The following is a 24,219-nucleotide window of genomic DNA, read 5'->3' on the forward strand; positions in this document are numbered from 1 at the left end:
ACCAAGCAAATGGCTCCTGGAATTCTGTCTGTCCAGCCAGTTGTCGCTAAAAACGGCGTAGCAGATGGCAATGAAAACAAGACTGCACTTGATAAACCCCCTAAAGAACATGACATAGTCCTCAAGACCTTTCGTTTGCTTATCAGTGACCTCTGCCAACAATTCAATGGCGGCCATCCTGGCGGCGCTATCGGCATGGCTGCGATTGGAGTCGCTTTATGGAAGTATGTGATGCGCTATGCACCGCACACCCCAGATTTCTTCAACAGAGACCGATTTGTACTCTCGAACGGCCACACTTGCTTATTTCAATACACCTTTTTGCACTTGGCGGGATACCGCGACATGACAATGGATCAGCTCAAGTCATACCACTCGAAAAGATGGGACTCTATCTGCCCTGGCCATCCAGAGATTGAGATTGAAGGCATCGAGGTAACAACAGGGCCTTTGGGCCAAGGTGTCGCTAATGCAGTTGGCTTAGCCATGGCCACCAAGAACCTTGCGGCAACATATAACCGACCTGGATACGATGTTGTGTCGAATCATACGTGGTGTATGGTGGGAGATGCATGTCTTCAGGAAGGCGTTGCGCTGGAAGCCATATCTTTCGCGGGCCATCTCAGACTCAACAACCTGACTGTTATATACGATAACAATCAGATCACTTGTGATGGCTCAGTGGATTTGACAAACACTGAGGACGTTGACGCAAAAATGCGTGCGTGTGGCTGGAACGTGATCAATGTTGAGGACGGCTGTTACGATGTGGAAGGTATTGTGGCTGCATTACAAAGAGCTCGAGCTTCTACTGACAAACCCACGTTTATCAACGTGAAAACAATTATTGGATTGGACAGCGCAGTTGCCGGGCAGGCAGAGGCACACGGGGCCGCTTTCGGCGTTGATGATGTGAAGCATATGAAGCAAGTATATGGCTTCAACCCAGAAGAACACTTCGTCGTCGGTGACGAAGTCCGCCAATTCTTTTTTGACTTGCCCAGTCGTGGAGAACAGACCGTTTCACAGTGGAAGGAGCTCGTGGATCGATATAAGAGGGCGTATCCAGGCATCTCCGAGGAGTTTCAACAACGCGTAGATGGAAAGCTACCATCACACTGGAAGACACTATTGCCTGGTCCAGAGGCTCTTTCCGATAAACCAATGGCGACGCGAGCGTCGTCTGGACTGATGGTCAACCCTCTCGCCAAAGATTTCAGCTCGTTCGTAGTCGGAACAGCAGATCTCTCGCCATCTGTCCACATGGCATGGGAGGGAAAAGAAGATTTTCAGCATGTAAGTACGGACTTTTGCTACAAATAATTGTTATAGCATTTAATGACGATATACACAGCCCGATCTGCGGACAACCTGCGGAATCAATGGTTCTTATGCAGGACGGTATATTCACTACGGCGTGCGAGAACATGCAATGTGTGCCATATCCAATGGATTAGCAGCCTTTGCACCGGGCACTTTTATTCCAGTTACGAGCTCATTCTTCATGTTCTACTTGTATGCCGCGCCGGCGGTACGAATGGGGGCCCTGCAGCGACTGCAAGTAATCCACGCAGCAACTCACGACTCTATCGGAATGGGTGAAGACGGGCCAACCCATCAACCCATCGAACTAGCGGCACTGTATCGTTCAATGCCAAATTTGCTGTATATCCGTCCAGCAGACAGCGAAGAGACAGCCGGTGCCTGGATTGCAGCCATCGAAGCGAAGGATATGTCGTCGATCATCTCGACTTCACGACACAAAGTCCCGCAGTTGAAAACTACCCGCCGAGATGGTGTATCAAAAGGCGCTTATGTGGTTCAAGAAGATGAAGATGCGCAGCTCACGCTCATTGGCGTTGGCGCAGAGTTATCGCACGTTCTTGATGCTGCCGTTCAACTGCGCGAATCAAAAGGCATCCGCTGCAGAGTAGTCAGTTTCCCGTGCCAACGCCTGTTTGAAGGTCAGTCTTTGGAGTATAAACGGGATACTTTAAGAAGGCATCTCGGGATTCCCGCGATTGTCATTGAGCCATACGCACCGAATGGGTGGGAGAGGTATGCCGATGCAGGCATAAACGTGAGGCGGTTTGGACACAGTCTTCCAGGCCCAGAAGCGTACAAGTACTTTGGTTTTGATGTCGACAGTATTGTGTCTAAAGCTTCAGATTATTTCAGGAGAGTCCGTGAGGATGAAGTTCTGAGAGGAGAGTTTGTTGATCTGTAAGATTAGAGTGTTTCACTTATTATTTTTGTAGTGATTGTACATCGTATATATACCATTTATCCACGCCGTCCAATTTTTTCATTCAGTTTCTCTTTATTCTTTATCTGTAATCGCATTATACATGTGCTCTCATAGCAGGTGACCCCGTCAATCTACTTGCGTATAGCTGCCCTCTCCCCACGACTGTATATTACACACTCAAGTTGCATTTCGGCAGTTTCAAGTGCCAGAAATTCTGTTCTTGAAGCACCTAAAGCCCCCATCTTCTCTTTGCTTCTATCATCCCGTATATTTTAAAGCCTCATGCTCTGCTTTCACTCAATCAAAGTTGTGAAATGCGCCTCAGAGATAGATACCCCGCATGCGAGTGGCCCTCAATTAGCATAGAGATAGCTTTCGATAGTGCTGAGCCTACGCAGAAAATGCCCCATACTCGCTGATATTGGCGAGAGCGAGGATGCCAATTAACCGAAGCTGTGCCTATATATACCAAAATGGGTACAATGGATAAATGAGGGTGGCGACACTGCAGCAATTGGGCTGTTTGCTATTAGGCCTAGAACTTTACGATCTATCGGGAGATGTTTGCCCCTCGCTGTGGCATTCATTATCTGGAATATCTTGAGAAGCACTGGAATACCTTGATAACCGGATTCCGACGTTGGACATGGCAAGTCAAGAAATAGTTAGTCCGCAGAGTGCCCGAAAGAAGCGAGCGCGAACAGGCTGTTTGAGATGCCGAACTCGGCGACGCAAATGTAAGTTGAAGTGTATCGTAATTCGAGTTCAGGGCACATCCCTCCTAGAGGTTTTCCCCACTACTATTTCTCCCTGCTAAACACTTTATGAAATGGTAAAAGGTTGACTAGAAAAATACGTAGGTGATGAACGCAAACCTCGCTGCCAACGCTGTCTCGATGCAGACGCAGAGTGCAATTATCGCCCGAGGCTTTCGTTTCTAGAGAAGAACACTATTACGGCTCCTAATGTCGATCCTCTAGATGGGCAATACATTGATGTTAGAAAGTATTCTAAAATTCAGGTTAATATCTCTTCTGTTCTTGTTAAAATTAACACTGACTTCATTCAATGGAAATAGTTTGTGGACGGCGAACTCGCTGCATCGAAAGATGCCGGTCTTAGCAAAACTGCTCAAGCTTTAATACATTCTCCTCTTCCTTCCGAGGGAGAATACACATTTATATGTGACATTCCACCTCTGAGAAGCGACCTGGAACCGACTACATCTAGTACTCGCATTCACGAACCGCCAACTTTCTGCTCAGAGTCTAATGACACATACCGCAAAGATGATACGACTGTCACGAAATCTCTGTATTCGCGAATACCACATGATACGCCGTTTTGCCGCCATGAAGATAGCCACCAAGATCAGAATATGATGAGGCAGGGCGATGGTTTCGAGATTGCGCTAGATGTTCTGATGACTCTTGGCGCTCGAGATCATGAGGCCTATACACCAGCTCATGTTGGCCCAAACACAGGCGATTCTGAAGGAGGTAACGTATTATCGCCGCTGTCAAATTTGAAGAGCATTGGCAATATTGGCCCGGTGAGCGACCGTGTGGCACTTCAGCTGTCGACAGGACGGTCAGTTGAGCTACTGAAGCACTACAGATATAAAATCGCTCCATGGGTGAGACGAATTTTCCTACTCTTAAATGCTCGAGGACGTAAACTAACATGTATAACAAAGTTGGACATATGTGACATGAAGCAAACGTTTGGTCTTGTCGTTCCGCATCTTGCAATGAGATCAGAGGTGTCATTTGATGCACTCTTGGAGCTTTGCAGCGCTTCATACAATATTCATCATGACCATACGGATTCTAGTAACAGTCCAATGGAACCTCGTACAAGTGATTTCACATATATAATAAAGAACTTCATCGAGCACTCCCAGCCGTGGGAAGTTAATCTTTGGTCAATATTGGCGGTTACAAAGAATTTCCTCACTGACCCCCCTAGATCATGGAAAGATACATTGAGCAAGTATGATATTTTACATGAGGCTTTTCTTGAACGAAGTTCATCAAATGACTTGAACGCATGTATGGTGTGGCTGCTTGCCAGACTAGGTAAGAAATCGATTATTAGTTCTGAGCAGAAGAATATGTATTGACCATGTCAGGTACTGCCGCTGCTTTAGTAAAAGAATCCAGCCCGATTGTCAACAGCAACATCCTTAGATCCTTACTTCAAAGTTCTTCTCACAGAGCACCTAATGTCGGATGCTCTGAATATTACGCGCATGAGGCTCTTGCTCTATGCGCTGAAGTGCTTGAGTTCTCTTTTGGAGATCCATATGCGGCCACTACTTTCGATATTGAACCCCCCACGCCTCCAGCAGCTCGCTGGAAGTCCATTGTTAATGAACTCAATGACTGGTATACGAATAGGCCGCCGATATTTCATCCGGCCATTGAGATTAATGATGAAAGAGCTCCATTTCCACTTATATATTTCACCAATGGAACGGCAACTCTCGCCAATCAGCTATACCATACCGCCATGATGATAATGCTGGCACATAAGCCAAGGACCATGCAGCTTGAGCAACGGCGGACGCCATCTTTGTCGCAGCTATGGCATGCTCAAAGGATATGCAGCATTTCCATTAACAATAATCGATGTGAATGCTGGGACCCATGCCTCTTGGCTTCTTTTTATATAGCCGCGCGACAAATGACACACGAGTCTCAGCAAAGAGCAGTACTGCATGGATTTGGGCACATTGGCACTCTAGGCTGGCCTGTTAAAGGCTTCGTTGATCAGCTAAAGCAAGAGTGGAACGCTTCAGAGCCACTAGCGGTATGTTGAGCGAGGTCATCTTTTGATTGCTTCTTGCATGCTATTACCCAGATTGAGCACTTTGTGGCGAGCTGAGGTCGGTGTGCCTGGCGTAAGAACGTTTGGAATAGAATACCCCCACGCTGCTTCAAGATCAGGAATTCTCCAAGAAGTTCCCCATCCCGTAGTCGACTCAATATCGCGGATAAGATTCACCACGATTGTATGCTCTGATTCGTGGCTGAGTAGCCTCCCTGCTAACCAAAGCGGCTGGATGGCGTTGTTGAGACATCCCTGGTGAGGATTGGTCAACGAAATGCCGCAAATTCGTTTTGCATGCCAGATACATGATCCAATTACACCAGGTATGGCGTCCTGTCGTCTCGGCGTTGAAGATAGCATCAAAATGCAAGCAGTGTGGTATAGCTGGTTGGAGGAAATTGCGGCCCAGTGGAGATAGAGTATCTGTGGAAAGGGACGAGATTCAATAGTGGACATTGGCAACAGCTCACCAGGACGATAATCTATCCAAGCTTGTAGATCATCCCACAGGTCATTCCAGCGAGATGAAAACGATTCTGTAGTACAGCCATTGGGGACACCGAGTTCGTCATGCTGTGTACGATCCGAAATCAACTCGCAGGCTTTAGCGCAAAGATAAACAGCGTAGTTGGCGTGCATATCGGGGCTTTTCACGCTTTCAAACAATTGGCGGGTAGTCAAGTTGTCGGTACCAGGAGGCAGCCAAGCGGCTGGTGTAATTATGGTACTTTGCGTCCCATCAGATATCAAGGCACCGCATAAGTCTATTTCACAGCCTTGGTCAGTTCAAATGCTCAATTTAGGTATTGGAATAGCGAGTAACATCATTGTAAACGCACCCATCCTGGCGTGACACCAGAAGACGGATTGTAGTAGTCCGCCACAGAATCCGTGGACTTGGAAAGCGTCAAAGAGAGCAGCACATCCTTCTAGATGCCGGCGCCAATCGCGCGCACTGGCGGACATCATTTCAAGGCAGCATAGTATCACGCAGATCGGAATCACTGCTTGATCATGAGCTTGTAGAAGTGGCGTCAGAAGTCGAATCGCTTCTTGGTACAGCTCTAAACTGTCAAAGCTATTCTGCGGAGTCGGGTTTCCGTCGGATGCCTCTTTACGCTCTATTTGTCGCGCGGATATGGCCAGAACTGCACATAAGAGAGCTGGGGACGTCTGTGCCAGGAGAGGTAATTGTAGGCCAAAGGCATGTGAGCTGTCAAACATATCAAGCTACTCATCGATGAGTACATTTACATCTGAAGAAGCCACAAGAGGACATACCCATGGTGCAACCTCGCTTATGTAATTCTTTAGATATTCAATCCTCCGTCCCTGTGAAAGGAGATGTGAAGCCTGATGGCGTTCTGATGACTGATACTCGCTTTCATGCGAATCCTGTCTCAGTGTCAGGCTGCTTTCGTGAGTTGGAGATGGCGGGGCAGTCTGTGCGGTGCTCAGCATCAAATAGCGCAACTCTTCTCGAGATTCGACATATCCCGGCTCAAAAACAAAGTTATCAAGTTGCCAGCTTGTCGATGGAGTCGAAAACTCATCGAGCGAAAAGCGACGCTCGGTTGGAATAGCTTCATGTTGCCGCTCTTCGTCATGCATGTTGTCTCTAGCTAGGTTGCGAGAAAGACATTAAGTTTTCGTTATGTTCCAAAAATAAACATACTGTATAAATGATAAAGGTCTTTCGGGAGCTATTCAGCAAACATGGTCATGCCGTTAGTGTAGTTCAAGAGCACATGGGAGATGTAGCAGGCTAAAATCGGCGTGGGCGCGAGTGATTAATAAGCCCGGTGGAAAATGCGAGAGGAAAATCCTGCTAGGACTTCCTTCGTATTGTCAATTCACGGAGCACAGATTCATGTTTCCAGCTATCTTCATGCTGCTAGGAGCGCTACAGCTGGCTCCGAAGAGCCAAACACTGATACCGGTGGCGATGAACCACCTACTGTACTCAAATGGCACAAACATAATGTGACCTGATGTTACATCACAGTGAGTAGTTTTGAAGGTTCTTGCTATCTGGTTTATTCATTCATTCATGACTTATGACTAGCATATCTGGAAAGGACAGCTCCTTTGAAGAAACGAGGGTGTTTTACTACATGTACCTAAATGGTGTCTTTTAGTTTTTTGGTTATTTTTTCCCTCTTTTTCTTCACTTTTCTTTGTTCAATCACTGTAGCTGTAGAGAAAGAGAGAGAGAGAGAGAACGATGAGCACCTCATTGGACAGAACCTTTTTCGGCAACACTTTTCTGGTAGCACCTTTATCAACAACACAATCAGTCATCTTCAGCATCGCGAGGGTCATTCTCCTGCCAGAACTTCTCATAACCATCCCAAGTCTGCGAGGGAAAGGTGAGTGGCACAGTAATAGGGGCAAATGGAATACCCGCTTCCTCAAACTCTTTAAGACGAGCGTCAGTCTTGGGTCGGCTCCTGTTGACGCTGTACACCGAGATCCGGTGGCAAGAGCTCGTAACATGCAAGCCCCAGTTCCAGGCTGTGCGAATCTCGGGAGGCTGCGTGTTCAGAGAGTTATCCCAGCAGCGGACCACAATCTCAACCCAGCCCTCAACGTCGCACGGAAGGTCATAGCTCCATGTGCGCCAGGTCCACTTCCGCTTCTTGGATAGGTTCTCGAGAGGAATGGTGTACCAGTTGAAGCCGCCATCGGCTGACAACTCGACACGCTCTGGCCATCGGCCGCCTCCAGAATAAGCCCAGCCCTTGCAGCGGATCTTGCCGTTGTGGATGACGACTTGCTTCGCCCATGGGAACATGATGGCGGAGCTGACTGGCATCTCTTGAATTTGAATGCCGTCAGTCATTTGCAGGTTGTGCTTTCCGACCTGCTGCGGGAAGTAGAGATACTCTGCGCTTTGGACCGGTGCTCGAGACGGAAGCTTGATGGCCTTGACGCGGTAGAGCCACTTGACGCTTCGAGCTCCAATGTAGCCAAAGACGACGATGCGGAGAGGATATCCGTGAATGCGAGGCAGAGGCTCGCCATTCATTTCCCAGGCGAGCATCACTTCATTTGCCTTGACCTTTGACCAAGGCACACTGACAAGATAGTTCATGCACTTGTCATCCTTGAAGTAGGTCTCGCAACCATAGAATTCCAGGTGCTTGGCACCTTCGATCAAGCCGCCGCACTCTTTGATTACCTTCTTGAGACTGATGCCGGTATATTCAGCTGTACCAATCGCACCCTCGGCCCAGGGAGCTTGAGGAATCTCATCACCTTGACCGGGATACTTCAGAATCTGTTCAATACGGCGGGTTCCAGAGCACTGAATAGTAATTTTCTTTTTGATGCGTGGGAACCGAGACTCATCCATGAGATCATCCAAGGTGTACTCACGTGGCTTGGCTACAAGACCGTCCATCATGAAGCTGTACTTATCCTTGTCGATGATCGGGATGCCTCCATGGTTTCTCACAAAATGAAGGTTGTTGGGAGTGATCTCCTTGTCAGTGACCAGACGCTTGGGGGGCTCCCCGTTGTATGGAAACTGCAAGAGATGAAGCATATCCTTGTGCTTCTCTTTGAGGACACAGTTCCAAGAGTCATCAGGAACTCTGCTGAGTTCACCGCCGACAGCATGGTGCCACATCTTCCAGCGAGTGCCGGGAAGGACAGGATTAGTTGCCGGAATATCGCCAAGCTGGAATTCAGGGTTTGGTGGAAATGTCTGCGACGTCAGGATCTTGTGCGCCGCTGCCTTTTTGTCGGGATGATTCTCCCATTCGACAAAGCTTGCGCATATCATGTCAGCATAGGAGCAACAGATCGTGTTGTTCACGTCAATGCATCAAGTCTTAGACAATGACTTACCCGATCCAGCCATCTCGCTCCCGAGCAAAGAGCTTCTCAGGGTCCCCCACGGCCTTGATAGCTTCCTCATCCTTGGTCAATTTCTCTGGGAAAACCTGAAAAATGAGAGACTTATTCTCTGGCTCGGTCATATCAATGACCGGGAGCTCGGCTCCGGCCAGTCCTTGTTCAATCTTCCATTCATTAGGCCGACTATTTGTCGGTATCATTGTCTTGAAAGGCGGCATCTTGATTCAATTATTCTGGCGTTCACTGATTAAAAGATTATATTAAGCGATGAAGAGAGATTTACTTCTCGCTTGGGCGGGCAGATCGCAGCGCACTCAAACTTATAGCTACCCGATTCCCCGCAGTAAAGTCCGAACAGATTGCGAACCTCTCATTGTCTCGTCCTCAATCGGGCTGGGAAGATATGCACGGCAATTAACCGATACAAGAATCTGCGTCATCATGAATGAAGTGACGCTATCGAACCAATCAGGACTGCCACAGTTCAAGATATACTTTGTCCCCGCATGAGGTGGCTTGAGGAGCTTCATATGATAGCTGAGCCGGATTGGTGTAAACGCCATGCAGAACCTTCTCATTGCATGCAAGCTCATGAACTAGTAGAACTCTGCCTTAGCCCGGGCTTTATCGCCAATCCCTCATACGCGAAAGCGGGATGACGGGAATCTCAGCCATCGGCGGACATTTCAACATTCCATGATGAAATCGTAAGCGGGGAATGAACGGTTTACGAGATGGGCGCGCATGTTACAAAAACCGGCCATCTGACGAGTACTAGAGGGAGGAAGAATTGGAGAAAAAAAATCAGGATCTGGCAAAAATAAGCTATCGCATCCTCTTTGTATGAACGAAAATACTATCGCCTGAGAAATACTATTGCTTCAGCAATACTCAGTAAACATGGTGAGTTACTATATGTCTATTCTATGAAGAACTAAGACTCACAATTTCTAGTCGTTTTCTTCTTCTTCGGACCACCCTACTAGCACTATGGCCAATGGTAAGCTTCCGTTCAAGATTCTGCTCCAGTTATAGAATATCATCATCGATTTCGTTTTCAAACCAACCCATTCAATGCATCAATTGACTAATAGTCTCTAGGCCAGCCAAGCGCTGATCCAGGCTCTGTGCAGCAAATTCGATATGGCAACGGCAACGGTGGTTTGGTTGTCTTGAGTGATACCCAAACCATTGAAGTCCTGGCTCATTTTGCCCGCGAACGTATTCCTGAAAGGTAAGGATAAGGCTCCATACTATGTTGTTGTGTGGTTATTGGACTTTGAATACTCAACTAACTTCGCATTACAGGAGCGTGCACGCAAAGGCAGCCGGCGCCTTTGGCGAGTTTGAGGTGCTTGAAGATGTCTCTGACATAACTGATGCGGATTTCCTCACTGGCATTGGAAAGAAGACCAAGGTTTTGACCCGTATGTCGACTGTCGGTGGAGAAAAAGGATCTGCCGACACAGTTCGCGATGTCCGAGGCTGGGCACTCAAGTTCTATACGGAAGAGGGTATCCAGGACTTTGTCTTTAACGATCTTCCAGTCTTCTTTATCCGGGACCCCATCAAATTTCCATCCATGAACCGAAGCCACAAGAGGCACCCTCAGACTAATGTGCCAGATAACACCATGTTCTGGGATTTCCACAAGAATAACCCGGAGGGTATTCACGCTCTGATGCACCTGTTTGGATCGCGTGGTATTCCAGCCTCCCTCAGAAATATCAATGGCTATAGCGTTCACAGTTATACCCTGAGTAAGGCTGTAAGATAACTTCTCCAAGCAAGCTATCTACTGTATAGCAAACGCTAACAATTTCTAGGATGGAACCTATGTCTACGTCAAGTGGCATTTCAAGCCAGAGGATGGCGTCAAGACCATGGACTCAAACACGGCTGTCCGCCTCGCCGGATCAGACCCAGACTATCATGTCAAAGATCTGTTCAAATCTATCGAGGACGGAAACTATCCAAAGTGGTCTGTTTGCGTCCAAGTCATGAAGCCTGAAGAGGTCAAATCGGCACCCATTGACATTTTTGACTGCACGTTTACCTGGCCTTACGATAAATATCCTCTGCGTCGCATTGGCCGCTTGACCCTGAATAAGAATGTGAGTTGGTCACTCATATTTCGAAAGAGATGATTCATACTAAGCTTTTGAATTTAGCCGGGCAACTACTTCCAAGACATCGAGCAAGCTTGCTTCTCACCCTCTAACATGGTTCCGGGCATTGGGCCCTCGGCAGATCCTGGTTTGTAAACCCATTTGTACTCTCAATAGAGAATGCTGTTGCTGATAGATATGACGTGCAGTTCTGCAAGCGAGAATGTTCAGCTATCCTGACGCCCACCGCTATCGCGTTGGACCAAATTATTTCCAGCTGCCACCAAACAGGCCAACTAATACCGTCTACGCACCCTATGTGCGAGACGGCCCTGGAACTATGAATGGAAATTACGGTAGCGATCCCGACTACGTCTTCTCGGAGCTTCGCCCAGTTTCTCAGAGCAAACGGGTCCAGATACCACTTCAAGAGCACTGGGATGGAAAAGTGTCGTCCTTTGCTACGAAACTTTCTGACAATGATTTCGTGCAAGCTCGTCATCTTTGGAAGATCATTTGCAAGGAGGAAAAAGGCCAGGAACATTTCCTCTATAATATCATTCCGACGTTGCAGGACATCCCTGTCGCCCTAAGGAAGGAGGTTCTTAGTAAGTCATACCCTATGCGGGAGCGATATGTGGGTAAGAGATGGAAAGCTGACATCCGTGCAGAGTACTTTGGGCGTGTTGATCCAAGCTTGCAGCAGTGTCTTGAAGAAGACCTCGCGAAACATTAAATATTAATAAAGACATTAAGAAAAGGAACACGAATAAGGACACAGAAGAATGAAGAAAAAGTGAAAGCCAGGTCTAGCTACGATCATGATACGATGCCTGGTGGTATTTGCATGTATTCACGGACCTTAGGAACATAGGTATTTTTAGGTGATTCGAATTTTATTCTTAAATCGAACAGAACGCACAATAACTCCCGCAACTCCAACGCCTCTTGTTCTAGTAAAATCAAAAGGCATGTGAGTGGTGTGAAAAAAAAAAAAAAAAAAAAAAAAAGAAACCCCCCATAACACCGTAAAACTTGCCGGCATCGGCATCGTGAGATCTACCTCATGTAATTCCTGTATGCATCAAACCACAATAACGCTTACGTGACGCTCCTTCCGAGCTCCTTGCACCAGATCCTAAACTTCCACTGCTCAATCATCGGCCCCATGGCATTTTCATCTGGCACCAGCGTGCTTGCATCGGCTGTGGTTCCATACCAGATGTTCTTGGTGGAGATGACAGCTTGCGCCACCCAGACAGTTTGCGCCAGGAAAAGGCCGCCCAGAAGGCCATCCTCTTTGCGCGCAGCTGGGTTTCTGCTACGCTCCAGCGCTGTTTCAGCCAGCGCCTGAGCCTCTGCCTCGACGTGAGGGAAGCGAGAGGGCACAAGCGACACCAAGAGTCGCCTCTTCAGCATACCGCACGTCATGAAGGTGCCGCGGAGGACTGGCCACGGCATGGAATTCACTCCTTTGTTGCAGCCAGGAGCTGCGAAGATGAACTTCATGTTATTGCTTGGGTCCATGTCGTCTTCACTTGGAGGGGTTTGCCCTTGCTGCTGCTGCCGCAACAAGTCTTCCCACATTCTCAGGTAAGTCAGGTCCTTCTGCAGCTTCTCGACTGCCGCCTCAATCTCACTTTCTGCAGGCGGCGTGGGCGACAGGATCAAGCCGGTGACTTTTTTGAATATGTTGGGTCCAAAGATGAGGGCAGACCAAAGCTTATAGATGAGCTTGCTCTGCTCCGCCGGTATGGTCGGGTCATGGCAGATGGCGGCGCGCAAGACTTTCTTCCAGGGCCCCTCGGTCAGGAAGCACTCCTTGTTATTGAGGAAAGATTCAGTGACCTTGAGTGAAGGGTCAGCTATGAGCTCTCAATGCGGGACTACCTAGGTATGTCTCTCGCCTAGGTATACGTACTATTGGGCCGATGTGGGCCATAAAAAGGGCCAGCTCAAAGTCGGACTTGAATCTCTCAGGGCCACGAAGCTGAATTAGCCTGGCGGCTCCTGCTGCGTGGCACTTCCAGGACGCCATCTGTGGATTGGGGCTCAGAAGCTGCACGATTGAGGAAAAATCAAAAGGTCAGTCAAAGTGCTGGGCGGTATCAATAGAGCTTTTTATCTAACGCATGTTGCATTAGATCTCATTCATGACATACCTCAAAAATCCCAAGCAGTTCTGCCGCATACAGCGTCTCCTGGGCCATTCGGAGCTCCTCATCATCGATTGCCCTCTGAATTTCTTTGAGGGCCTTGGCATAGTGATGGAGAACATCGCCATCTATCTCTTCCGTTGAAGTATTGCTAGCCAAGCCGCGGGTGATTTGACCTAGCCTTGCTACAAGACAATCAACAGTATAAGTCAAGGCGGTAGCTTTTCCATACAGGCTCGGCAAATAGTCCAACAGCCTTCTGCTCTGCATTTGAGACAACGGCAATGAGAATAGTCCGTCTCCAGTCCTACCGGGCTCCAAGGTAAAGCAGGAGATGTAGGCCATCCCCAGATGCAGGCCTGTGAGTGGTGCAATGAGCTCCAAGATGGGGAACCTCGTGCTGAACTTTTGGCTGTAGTCATCGACAACGATTGTGTGGATTCGTATGAGCTGTTGCTTGGTCGGCTGCGGGCTGCTGTCTGTCGCCTTTTTCAATAGCTTACGCTTGGTTGCTCGCCTCTTCGCTACAGCTTCTTTACCAGCGGGCGCATGGCCAGCACACGCATCGTGCGAGTCCTGGCCATACAGCACCGACTCTGGATACTGGACCGCGTTGCCGCGATAGTTTCGCTTCTGCTTCCTCGTCGTGGCCACATCCCGCATAGCATGCCGACGGATTAAGGTGCGAGACTTTGGGTCCTGGGGTACCCTATGGTTGTCATAGCTTACAAAGGAGAAGATCGTCTTAGTGGCCGCGGCCGCCATTGTTCGATCGATGTTACCTGCAGTTGCAGTTGGCTCTGGGATTAAAGAGTTGGCAGTGTGTAAGGGTCACCTGTGAGAATGGCACGGTTCCGTTTCGGGCGCCCGTCTTGCTGAGGTGGCGCGAGTAGAACTTTTATCTACGACCCAAATTCGTACGACACAACAGAAAGTTCAGGCAGAGTTCAGCAGCTCGCCTCATATATCAAATCCAGCCCTGCATCTCGCAACCACGGCGCTATGCTGCTTCGGGGCAGTAGATGCCTTGTCAGAGTTGCATCCAAGCTGACGGCGGATATGCATATGCAGGCATGCCGTTAGCGCCAGCCACTTGGACCCTTTGTCTGGTGGCTTACAGTATATACGATATATAAAGAGCAGCCTATTTTTCGACAGGATTCAAGATAATCGCTCGCAATTGTAGCCGGAATTCTGCCAAATTGCAACACATGCCTTGCAGAGTTGACAAGGGAGTCCTATCTGGATAGGAATAGACAGGCTTACCACCCACCGATCAGCCCTATCTACAAGTACTTCAGATGAGAAACCTGATTTCCGGTGAGCCTGACAGGACTTTTAACAACTAGCACTACCAAGGTGGGTAACAGCCTGAGAGGTAAGAAGTATCAACTATTGTACAGTAAGTCTGTATGGAATGCCTACCTTATTGTTGCAGGTCCTCAACGTACTTTCCCTTGCCCCCTATGTCGCCTCCTAGGGCTGCTCCGATAAGAGCTAGGAATGCTATTCCATTGGCACAGAATGAATCACCAGCTAGTGCTGCCCTGTCTGTGTTCTAACTTCTGACTTCAAATTCTCCCGAGACAACAGAATCCTCCAGGATGCGCTGGCCACGCGACTAACCAGATCATCTCATCTCAGGCGCCCTGTCATTCGTTTTTCCCGCTGCTCAAGATCCATTATCTCTTCTTCGCGCTTCTTCTGAATTCCCCGCCTTCCAGGAATGGCTGCAGGGATTGTGGCTAATCTGACAGCGCCAGGCCTTGGCCGTTGCACGCGGAAAAGAAGCTTATAATACACATGAGTAACCATCGCGATTGCGAGAGTCGACTCGTGTCTCACCAGTGGTCAGCTCACAATGGCCAGATCGGCACTGAGCGCGGATGTCCAGCTCCTATCGCCATGGGGGGTCTCGCTGACGTACAAATATCACGGCACGCATGTAAGCACCCACGCGTATTACCCAACGCTGCCTGCTTCTGCCCAGCACTAGGTCCAGTAGAGCATCGTGACGGCATACCTAGTACCACCATCATCACGCATCCCACGCATCCCACGGTGGCACACAGTGCCGGTCCAGCGAAGCGAGGGCAATCCAGCAAAGATCGTCACGGGGAAGCGGGTGAAGACGCACCGCCCGCGAGTGGCAAGCAGATCCTCTGCAACTTTGCTTATAGAGCAATGTCGTTGATATACTGCTCTAATGCGCGCAGGCTTCAGTGTTTCACTCTGCTGCTGGCTCTGCTCTGTGTGATTGCACATCTCGCTTGCAGGGATTCCATCTGACAGTGCATCGCGGATGCTACGCCGTTGAATGCGATTCCGACATCCTTCTTCGGCTTTCCGCAACCGAGTTGTCAGCGCCCTATCTGGGACTGGACAATGCACGACAGCAAGCAATTTGCTCACCCAATGCTACTTAAGCGTGTGGTCCTGTCTCTCTCATCTTGACGCTCGATTCCTGGGAATGGATACGAACATCCGGATCTCGGAACAGGATCAATGTGTCGCCGAAAGGATGGACCCGCCTTTTTTCTGCTCTCCACCAGTCTACAGAACAATTTGCACATCCCTGCCACCGCTTGAAGCCGTCGAATCAGAGCTCTCCCCACCGCCTCCAGTCCGCGGTTTGCGCTCGTGGCCGAATCATGCTCGATCGATGGTCTTCTCTAGCGGCAGGGGTCTCGTTGATTGCCCGTGCCGCAGCCAAAATGGCGCCTAGGCGAGACTGGCGATTGGAGTGGACCGTCACCAGAGCTGTCGATAGGGGTCAAATCTCCCAAGAGCTCGCGAGCACCAGGAGCTACTGGCGCTCGAGAAGTGTCTGCCGTTGGACGTTTTTGCTGCCGTCGTGATCGCTACAGTTGTCGCTGTTGCTGCTGCTCTGCTGCTGGCCCAGCTTGGCTTTGTGCTGTGTGTCTCTCGAACCAGAGCACGCTCGCAAATACTGCAGTAGTGCGTTCGTTACAACTCGACTCAAGCTCGGATTGAAATTGCTTGGACAAGCGACACAGCTAACTCTTGACCCTGTGCTAGCCTCCAACTAATTTCCCTACCTCTTCTGTCTCAGTGACTAGAGAACGGTCCATGCTCCAACGAGTTGTCCGCGTACGCCTCTTGAGTCTTTGGCTGCATCCGAGCTCACACTATTGCACGCTTCAGCGCTCAATATCCATAACTTTCCTTTCTTTTCGTCTTCTTCTTATTCCACCTAGTTGTTGGTACCGGTCTTTGAAGGGGCTCGCGCGCATTGGTCGGGCCACAACCTACCGAAACTCCGGCTGCGTGAGCGTGGGGAGCGTTTCATGCAAAAGCAAAAGCTCCTCACAGAACGTTGTTTGCTGCCGCCGGGGCCAGACAAACGTGGCTGCGTGCGCCAATTTCACGCTGCAGCCAGGCGAGACAGTCGACATTAGACACTCACCGTCTCAAGCTATCGAGTCCCAGCGTTGGACAAGTCGCCCTGCGGCTCGCCGCTGCCGCCCACCATGGAACGTACTTCCATAGATTCGATGCCCCCTATCCCAACACGCACCCACCGTGTTCACTCGTCTCAGCGCAACCGCATGTCGTCGACGCCCACTTCTGCCGCCCGCAAACGATACGCCATTCCGCCTGGGAGCCCTGAGATCATCTCCAGTCTCATCACCAGCCTTAGCGCCATCGCTGAGCCTGCCAACCACCACTTCGACACCGGCCTGACTTCAGCGACTCTCTCTCTACCAACGAGCCCAAACTCTGGCCAAAGTCGCCGGAGTTCTCGCTCTAGGCGCGGCTCTGGTAGTTTCGGCGTTGACTACGGGGCGTACAAACAGCCTGCACTTTACCACGAGCACGGCGGCCCTGTTTCTCTCGACGAGCTTGCGGCCAGCCCGCCCGTTATTCGCACAGCCAAGCCTCCGAGCGGCTTTTCGCCTCTGACCGCGCCGCAAAGCCCTCGAAGCCACCGAAGTACAAGTCGAGAGAGTGGATTCAGATCCTTTATACGTAGCGCCGCAAGCTCTCGCCCGTCGTCCACGGGCTCGTTTGCATCCAAGAATGATGATGCTCGCAGCATCGGCAATCTTTCTGTAGAACGTGGCTCTGCGCCTCACCCGGAGCTGAGGCCACGCCGGTCTCTCGACAGCTGGGGTAAAAAGTCGAATCGCAATAGCAGAGTGCTTAGCTATATGGGCTCTAGAGAGCACCTTCGCGAGCCTCAGGTTGATAGAAGACGTGCCTCTTCTACTCCAATAGCTGGCGGCAGCGCGACCGTAGGAAGCAGCATTCACAGCGGAAGCAAGGCAGAGCATTTCTTTGGGGAGAGCCCCATCCGCGAGGAACCAACGGCAGTTACTGCCGATGATAACCTGCTTGGAGACGGCCTACACCATATTCCGGCTCGTGATTCAAGTCTACGCAATTCGAGTTCAAGTAGGAGGCGATCCAGTGTTCGACGACCAATGAAAGATAGCGAAGGATTTGCTGGGGACAAAGTGCTCGAAACTACAGAGTCCGGTTACGGTCGTGATTTTGCGAAAATGAGGCATCGCCGCTCGGACTCAGATACCAATAAGTCGACCACTAAGTCTTCTTTATATGACGTTGAAGAGAACTCGACACGAAAACTAAAGCAGCGGGCGTCGAGTAGCTACTTGAGCGCGAATTACATTGCGGAGGAGAGAACAGACGAGCTCGAAGATGAAGGCGCTCCCTTCCCATCAGTCTCACAGGGGCGTCGGCGAGATGAGTTTGATCGCAGAGACCAACGCCTTTCTAGCCAGACAACACCTGGACCCAGCGATACTCTCCGTTTGAAGCGCAGTAGCTCCAGATTAAAGCGCCTCTCAGTTCCTCTTATTCCTCAAGACAATAAACGCGCAAACGACGAATCGACTCCGAATACTAAGCCCACGGGGTATGAGAGACCCCAATCTGCTGATTCTGTCGATGATGCTGTGGAATCTTACCTTTGCTCGCCCCGGTTGTCCCAAAAGATTCGCCATCCCGAAACTGGCCGAGTGATTTCGTTTTCGGAAGTTGGAGACCCAGAGGGCTACGCAGTTTTCTGCTGTGTAGGAATGGGCTTGACGAGATATATCACTGCATTTTATGACGAGTTGGCGTTGACGCTGAAGCTTCGTCTTATTACCCCTGATCGACCTGGCGTGGGAGACAGTGAGCCTTATGCTGATGGAACGAGTACACCTCTCAGCTGGCCTGGTAAGTTGCTATGGCTCTATTTGCAATTGTGCAACTTTCATATGTAAATGTCTGCTAACAAGACGTGCTACAGATGACGTGTACGCAATCTGTCAAACTTTGAGAATCAGCAAATTCTCTCTGATGGCTCATTCTGCTGGAGCTATCTATGCTCTAGCCACGGCTCTTCGCATGCCTCAGCATATTCGAGGGAAAATCCACCTGCTTGCGCCATGGATCCCGCCTTCTCAAATGAATGTTTTTGGGTCGTCATCGCTAATGCCGCCATCACACACGCTTCCAACGGCTCAAAGAATCCTACGGGTCTTACCAACGTCTTTTCTGAAAGCGGCTAACAGTAGTTTCATGTCGGCAACCAGCTCATCAATTACAAGCTCTTTACCAAAGAATCCTCGCAAGTCTAAGCGCAAAACGGGCCACAAAGATGGTAACAGCAGAAATGCTACACCATCTGCGGACAAAGAAAACGGCAACCACGCGGCGGATGGCAAGGACTCAAATGGCACTCTGGTCAATGAAGGGGATCAGGCATCTCCTCCCTACGCCAAAGAAGGCGTGGACAAGACTCTGCCTCAGCCTCCGCCTGGCAACGAGGCATCCGACCTACCCACATCTTTCGACCCTCTCGCCGATAAAGAACGACAGCAATCTTATGACATACGGCTAACACATGCGATATGGGATCTTGCTACGACGAATGCAAACCCAGCTGTGGATCTGCTGATTTGTCTCGAAAGACGACATACCATTGGCTTCCGGTATGTCGACATCACTCGACCTGTAATTATTCGTCATGGTAGCGAAGATACACGGGTTCCTGTTGAAAATGTCAAATGGCTAGGCAAAATCATGAAGCGATGTGAAGTGCGAGTACTCGAAGGAGAGGGCCACGGATTAATGGCCAGCGCCACAGTAATGGGTTCCGTGCTGATGGAGATAAGTAAAGAATGGGAAGACTGGGAGAGAGCAACGAGGAGTGCGGGAAACAAAGAACGTGAAAGAGGACGACGCGGAGCCCCTGGAAAATGAGCTTCACAGTTCAAGAGGGCTCCCCCTCATTACTAAGACTTTTCTAATAATCTAACCATGCCATATCTGTAGGCATTTTCTTCAAGCTAATATGTAATTGGGAGGAGGGATCATGGCGTTCTTATGACAGTAGAATTAGCAGCTTTTAGATCACAGAAGCCAGATGTTCTGGCAGCACATGTCTTTACAAAGGAGGAGGAAGATACCCCGAAGGATGGAGAAGAGGAGGTGCCAAAGAATCTGCGATGACTTTTACAATTTTGACTTGTTTTAATCAATTACTGCTCGCTACTTATGTCAGGTCTGATGAAGCATCAGCGTACATGGCGATTTATTTCTTGTTAATCACAGATTCTATCTTCTTCATATCCATTCAATAAATTAGTGGATAGATCTAACTGATCCTGAATTTTACTCAAACAAGGCGGCTACCTATGATTGGCTACCTATGGTTAGACCTTTTAATTATGCCAAACATTGTATACAAAAACTTGGGAATAAGTTTGTCTTACGACGCCTCAGTCAACACTCTCGTCCAGTCAAATTTCCTCCATCCTTTTTTAAACCCATCAACCCTGCTATCAATCTTCACCCACCGCCCCTGCTTCTTAATAATGTGTGCATCAGCATCCACGATACCACCAATAATCTCTCTCGCAAAGAGGTCTCCCTTCGGCCAGCGATCCGAGTTCTCAACAACGTGGCCCAGCCCCCCGTCCAGCGTAAACCACACGTGAAAGTAGGGCATCTCCTTTGCGATACACCGGCGGAACGCCGAGCGGCCCATGCCCTCCTTCGCCTTGGCGCCGGTGTCGATGATCTTGCGATGCTGGGACCATTCCTCGTCGGAAGAGAGGAACGCCTCCTTGAAGAATGCGGGTGCCATGGCGCCTTGGTCGTAGGGGATAGGGATGGCCATCATAGCAGCGTGCATGTGCTTATGCGGCGCGGCGGCGTTTTCGTAAAAGATGACTTCTCGGCCCTGCTCGTGGTACATCCTCGTGAGGCTCTTCATAAAGTTGCGAATCTCCTCCCACTCGTCGTCGTCGCACTCGAGGAGGTTATTCCGATGCGCGGTGGGGACGATGACGGCGCCGCCTTCGCTGATCTCGGGCTCGGTGGCCAGCGTCATGAAGACGCGCGTGGCGAGGGAGATGACGGGCGCAATGGGCGGCAGGCCTTTGTCCTCCTTGTGGCAGAGGGGGCAGTTTTCGAGGACGCGGTTCATCTTCTGGAACTCGCTGACGGCCATGTTTTTCAGGTTGACCTCGCTCTTGTGGATGCGCTTTGCTAGCTTTTCGGCGTTTTCGTCCATGTACTCGAGGTCGTCGTCGAATTTGGCGTCTTTAGCGATTCTCTCGGCGAGGCGCAGGCCTTCGCCGCCTGCTTGGCCCTTGGTTCGGCGTTCTTCTTGGAGCATTTGCTCGATTGTCATGTCTGTGTTCTCTTCGACGAGGCCACGCTCGCGTCCGCGCTTGGTGTCAACTGTTTTGACTTCTCCACGAGCGCCGGCGAGTTGGCGACTCTCCATGACTCCGAGGACGACGGCTTCGGGGGCATTGAGGCGAGGCGTCATTCCTGCCGCCGCAAGATTGTACTCCTCTTCTAGCTGAGCTGCATTGGGTGCTTTGCGTAGCTTTGCCTTCATCATTTGAGCACGGAGTCTGTTCAGGGCTGTCTGGTCCATTGGAACAGGCACTGGCTGTAAGTGATCCTCTTGCACAACTTCGCCTTGACGGAATTCTTGTCTTGATGGTTCTTCACGCTTTTGGCTCTTCATCCGTTCTCGGTAGAAATCGCCCGTAGGCTTGTCTTTTGTTTTGACATCATCACCATATAATCTCCTCCTCTCCAGCTCTTCCTTCTCTTCGCGCGCATCGTCAAAGAACTCCAAGCTGCCAAATTGCTTTAGGGCAACTTCTTCCACCGACTGGCCCGAGTCCTCCGCCGCAGTGTAAACAGCTTTCAGTTTAGTCATTCGCCATGATGAGCCAGAATCGCCAAATGTATAGTCAACTGTTCTCTCAGATGGCTGCTCCACAACGGACGGCAGCTTGCCGCTATTCAAGTCTTCAAGGTAGCCGCTGTTTATCTCTCGATGGGATATTACTCGCTTCGGCGGTTCTGGAGTCGGCGACCGGGCTTTGTTTTGTCCTGGACGGTGGACATGCTCGACTTCGAAAGCCGATGGCGCGGTCATCCAAGCATCTCGTTCCAGTGGTTTTGACGTGCTGGTCGCATCTTCGTTTGAAGACTTCTCCTGATCTGACGGAGGCGCATTGGCCTTTTCATTTGACGACTTATGGTGTCGGTCTTCTCGATGACGCCGCCTGCGGTGCTCCTCGTCCCCGTTGCCATCGCCCTCGTCGCGTGATCGGCGGCTTCGCTTGTGCCGACGGTCATCGTCATCGCCATCTTCGTTGTGGTGTCGGCGACGGCGATTGTCGTCTCTGTCTCTGTCCCTCTCTCTGTCCCTCTCTCTGTCCTTGTCACGATCCCGGTTACCGTCCCTGTCTCTATCTCTATCTCTTTCGCCTTCGCGATGCCGGTGTCTGTGTCTTTCTTCGCGGTCTCTGTCGTCGTCTCGATCTCGGCGATGGTGGTGTCTATGCTTGTGATGGTGATGTCGCTCGCGGTCTTGTTCTGATTTTTCGCGCTCAGCTTTTTCAGCGGCGAGCTGCTGCTCGAATTCGTCTAGGCCATCCATGATGCTGTGGGAGTTTATCTTGGTCGAGGTGGATCGAGCAAGCTCTAAAGAAGAATACATGGCCTGGTCCGTGTTACGTCAGGGTTTTTGGCAAACTGTAGCTATCGTTGGCGCTAAGTCCCTGTACAATTAGCGCCTAGTAGGCCTATAGCTGGCTGCTTGACGATGGTATATACTAATGGCAGCTCCAAGGCCCAGAAATACAGCTTTGGCTATTATCTGACATTTGAAGCTTTCTATAAAGGGTAGACTATTATCAACAAGAAGGATTACTAGACTCTTTCCAATTATTTACAAATTTCTTGATTCATTGAGCAAAACAACTGCTGTTGTACTGGTCTGTTAGCTGCTTGCCTATTTTGGCAGTTGAGCAAAAGCTCCCTGTACTTAGGTACACCTCAAGCTTACCCTATGAAAGCGAGATTTCATGATTAAAATACATGCTCATTTCGCTATTCACTCTAAGTAGATTTATCAAAGTCGCTAAAGATGCTATCAATCTCTTCATGTCTGCGAATAGCATCTTTGAGTCTTGGCCAGTCTCCTCCCTCAGGAACGGCCGAACGATCTGCCTGTTGAAACCACTGAGCATATCGGTTATACATTTCTCCAACCAGCTTTCCTCCTGGTGTGGGCAGCTCGTCTTGCCATTCTTTCCATTCTGTCTCCCATGGGATCTCGGTTGTTTCATCCGTAGTATAATCATGGAGCTCAATCTTGATAGTGGGTACGGTGGCCGCTTGTATGACAGGGCCGTAAGGATTTGTTATCTTCAGTTCTCCGTTTTGACCCTGGATATACCACACGAAGGGTAACTCGCCCTTGAAGGGGTTACCACTCCTGAAAACAACTGACAAGGTTGCGCCCTCTTGAATATTTGCGGCACCTGGGGCAAGCTCTCCATGAGCTGTAATGAGATCTGGGATGTCGCTTCGCACAGTCCGCAGCTGAGCTCCCGCCTCATCGACAACTCTAACCTCTGGCCATCGAAGCTGTGTTGCGGTATGAGAATTCTTGAACTCTCCCAACACAAAGTGTACGAGGTCAATCATGTGAGCGTACAGAATAGCAACAAAGTTACCTCCGATTGCTCTCTGAGTAAACATGTCTTCCATGCCACCAGGAAGAATCGTGCCAGGCCGTTTACCCCATGCGGTAGCGCTGAAGCCACGCACTTCGCTAGAAAGAACCTTTCCGATCCTATCAGATGCCAGTAATTCCTTGACTTTAGTGGTTACCGGCGAGAGTCGTGCCTGTAGGCCGATGATGCTGGTTTCGTGTTCTTTGCTGTCACCCAGAAGAGCGACGCTGCGCTCCAAGCTCTCAGTCAGCGGCCATTCGACGTACACGGCCTTCCCCGCCCTGATGGAAGGCTCTGTGGCTGAGTAGTGTTTGTCAACTCTGGTGACTACTGAAACGAGGTCGACTTCATCGTCTGCGGCGAGTAGAGCAGGATCGCCGTATGCCTTGACGGCGGAAGGGAGATTGAAGTGTGATCGAGCCTTTTCAGCTGCCTCTTTGCTGGAGTTCAGAAGCGCGACAATTTTATACTGAGTCTTGCCTCGAGCGGATTGAAGGTATGGGAGATGGGCTACTGCTGCCCATGATGTAGTTGCATTCGATGAGAGGCCGACCAAGGCAACGCGAATAATTTTAGGAGCCATAGCTGGAAAGCGCACTACTAGACAAATGCAAAAAGAATTCCTAAAGAAAAGATGTTTCTGGCATAAGATATGAATGAGCAGGTTTATTTATATAGCTATATGCTTGTATTCAGGCATATCTGCTACTTATAAATACATTCATCGCGATTCCACTGCGCGCGCGCCGCAGAGAGAATGAAATCAGCACTATACTGCCGTCGAAATGGCACTAGATCTGATGGAGCATTTGCATGAGTAAACAAGAGGCCAATCATGTGGTTTGGAAATATGTGCACTTTCCTTAAAGCCATAAGCTCCGTAATTCTCCGAAAATTCAAGCTCCTAAGCTACCCACAGTGGTAAAGAACGCTTTCAGAGAGGAGATAACAAGCCACGATTTCCGCGGAAAATGAATGGGACTGCTTTTTGA

At 49.8% G+C, this 24,219-nt stretch overlaps 8 protein-coding genes across 8 annotated transcripts; 3 read left to right on the plus strand and 5 right to left on the minus strand.

Moving 5' to 3' along the window:
• Positions 1-9: 9 nt before the first annotated feature.
• TGAM01_v207650 (dihydroxyacetone synthase) lies at positions 10-2,227 on the plus strand (the record flags this gene model as incomplete). Its single annotated transcript, XM_018805141.1, has 2 exons — positions 10-1,296; positions 1,355-2,227. 2 exons carry the CDS (start codon positions 10-12, stop codon positions 2,225-2,227), a joined length of 2,160 nt encoding a protein of 719 aa, XP_018661591.1.
• A 2,847-nt stretch (positions 2,228-5,074) lies between these two features.
• Positions 5,075-6,691, minus strand: TGAM01_v207651 (C6 zinc finger domain-containing protein; the record flags this gene model as incomplete). Its single annotated transcript, XM_024550138.1, has 3 exons — positions 5,075-5,844; positions 5,920-6,310; positions 6,362-6,691. 3 exons carry the CDS (start codon positions 6,689-6,691, stop codon positions 5,075-5,077), a joined length of 1,491 nt encoding a protein of 496 aa, XP_024405103.1.
• A 682-nt stretch (positions 6,692-7,373) lies between these two features.
• Positions 7,374-9,159, minus strand: TGAM01_v207652 (sulfite oxidase; the record flags this gene model as incomplete). The annotated part of the gene is made up of 2 exons (XM_018805143.1): positions 7,374-8,853; positions 8,933-9,159. The coding sequence occupies 2 exons, from the start codon at positions 9,157-9,159 to the stop codon at positions 7,374-7,376; spliced, it is 1,707 nt and encodes a 568-aa protein (XP_018661593.1).
• A 772-nt stretch (positions 9,160-9,931) lies between these two features.
• Positions 9,932-11,785, plus strand: TGAM01_v207653 (catalase; the record flags this gene model as incomplete). Its single annotated transcript, XM_018805144.1, has 7 exons — positions 9,932-9,941; positions 10,043-10,175; positions 10,250-10,709; positions 10,768-11,055; positions 11,113-11,197; positions 11,259-11,657; positions 11,721-11,785. 7 exons carry the CDS (start codon positions 9,932-9,934, stop codon positions 11,783-11,785), a joined length of 1,440 nt encoding a protein of 479 aa, XP_018661594.1.
• A 365-nt stretch (positions 11,786-12,150) lies between these two features.
• TGAM01_v207654 (hypothetical protein) lies at positions 12,151-13,970 on the minus strand (the record flags this gene model as incomplete). Its single annotated transcript, XM_018805145.1, has 3 exons — positions 12,151-12,897; positions 12,971-13,108; positions 13,212-13,970. The coding sequence occupies 3 exons, from the start codon at positions 13,968-13,970 to the stop codon at positions 12,151-12,153; spliced, it is 1,644 nt and encodes a 547-aa protein (XP_018661595.1).
• Positions 13,971-16,696: 2,726 nt separating this feature from the next.
• Positions 16,697-19,439, plus strand: TGAM01_v207655 (hypothetical protein; the record flags this gene model as incomplete). Its single annotated transcript, XM_018805146.1, has 2 exons — positions 16,697-18,410; positions 18,484-19,439. The coding sequence occupies 2 exons, from the start codon at positions 16,697-16,699 to the stop codon at positions 19,437-19,439; spliced, it is 2,670 nt and encodes an 889-aa protein (XP_018661596.1).
• Positions 19,440-19,947: 508 nt separating this feature from the next.
• Positions 19,948-22,146, minus strand: TGAM01_v207656 (hypothetical protein; the record flags this gene model as incomplete). The annotated part of the gene is made up of 1 exon (XM_018805147.1): positions 19,948-22,146. One exon carries the CDS (start codon positions 22,144-22,146, stop codon positions 19,948-19,950), a length of 2,199 nt encoding a protein of 732 aa, XP_018661597.1.
• A 461-nt stretch (positions 22,147-22,607) lies between these two features.
• On the minus strand, positions 22,608-23,810 carry TGAM01_v207657 (oxidoreductase family protein; the record flags this gene model as incomplete). Its single annotated transcript, XM_018805148.1, has 1 exon — positions 22,608-23,810. One exon carries the CDS (start codon positions 23,808-23,810, stop codon positions 22,608-22,610), a length of 1,203 nt encoding a protein of 400 aa, XP_018661598.1.
• Positions 23,811-24,219: the final 409 nt, after the last annotated feature.

Source organism: Trichoderma gamsii (genome assembly GCF_001481775.2).
Source record: "Trichoderma gamsii strain T6085 chromosome Unknown Scaffold_29.2, whole genome shotgun sequence".
NCBI lineage: Eukaryota > Fungi > Ascomycota > Sordariomycetes > Hypocreales > Hypocreaceae > Trichoderma > Trichoderma gamsii.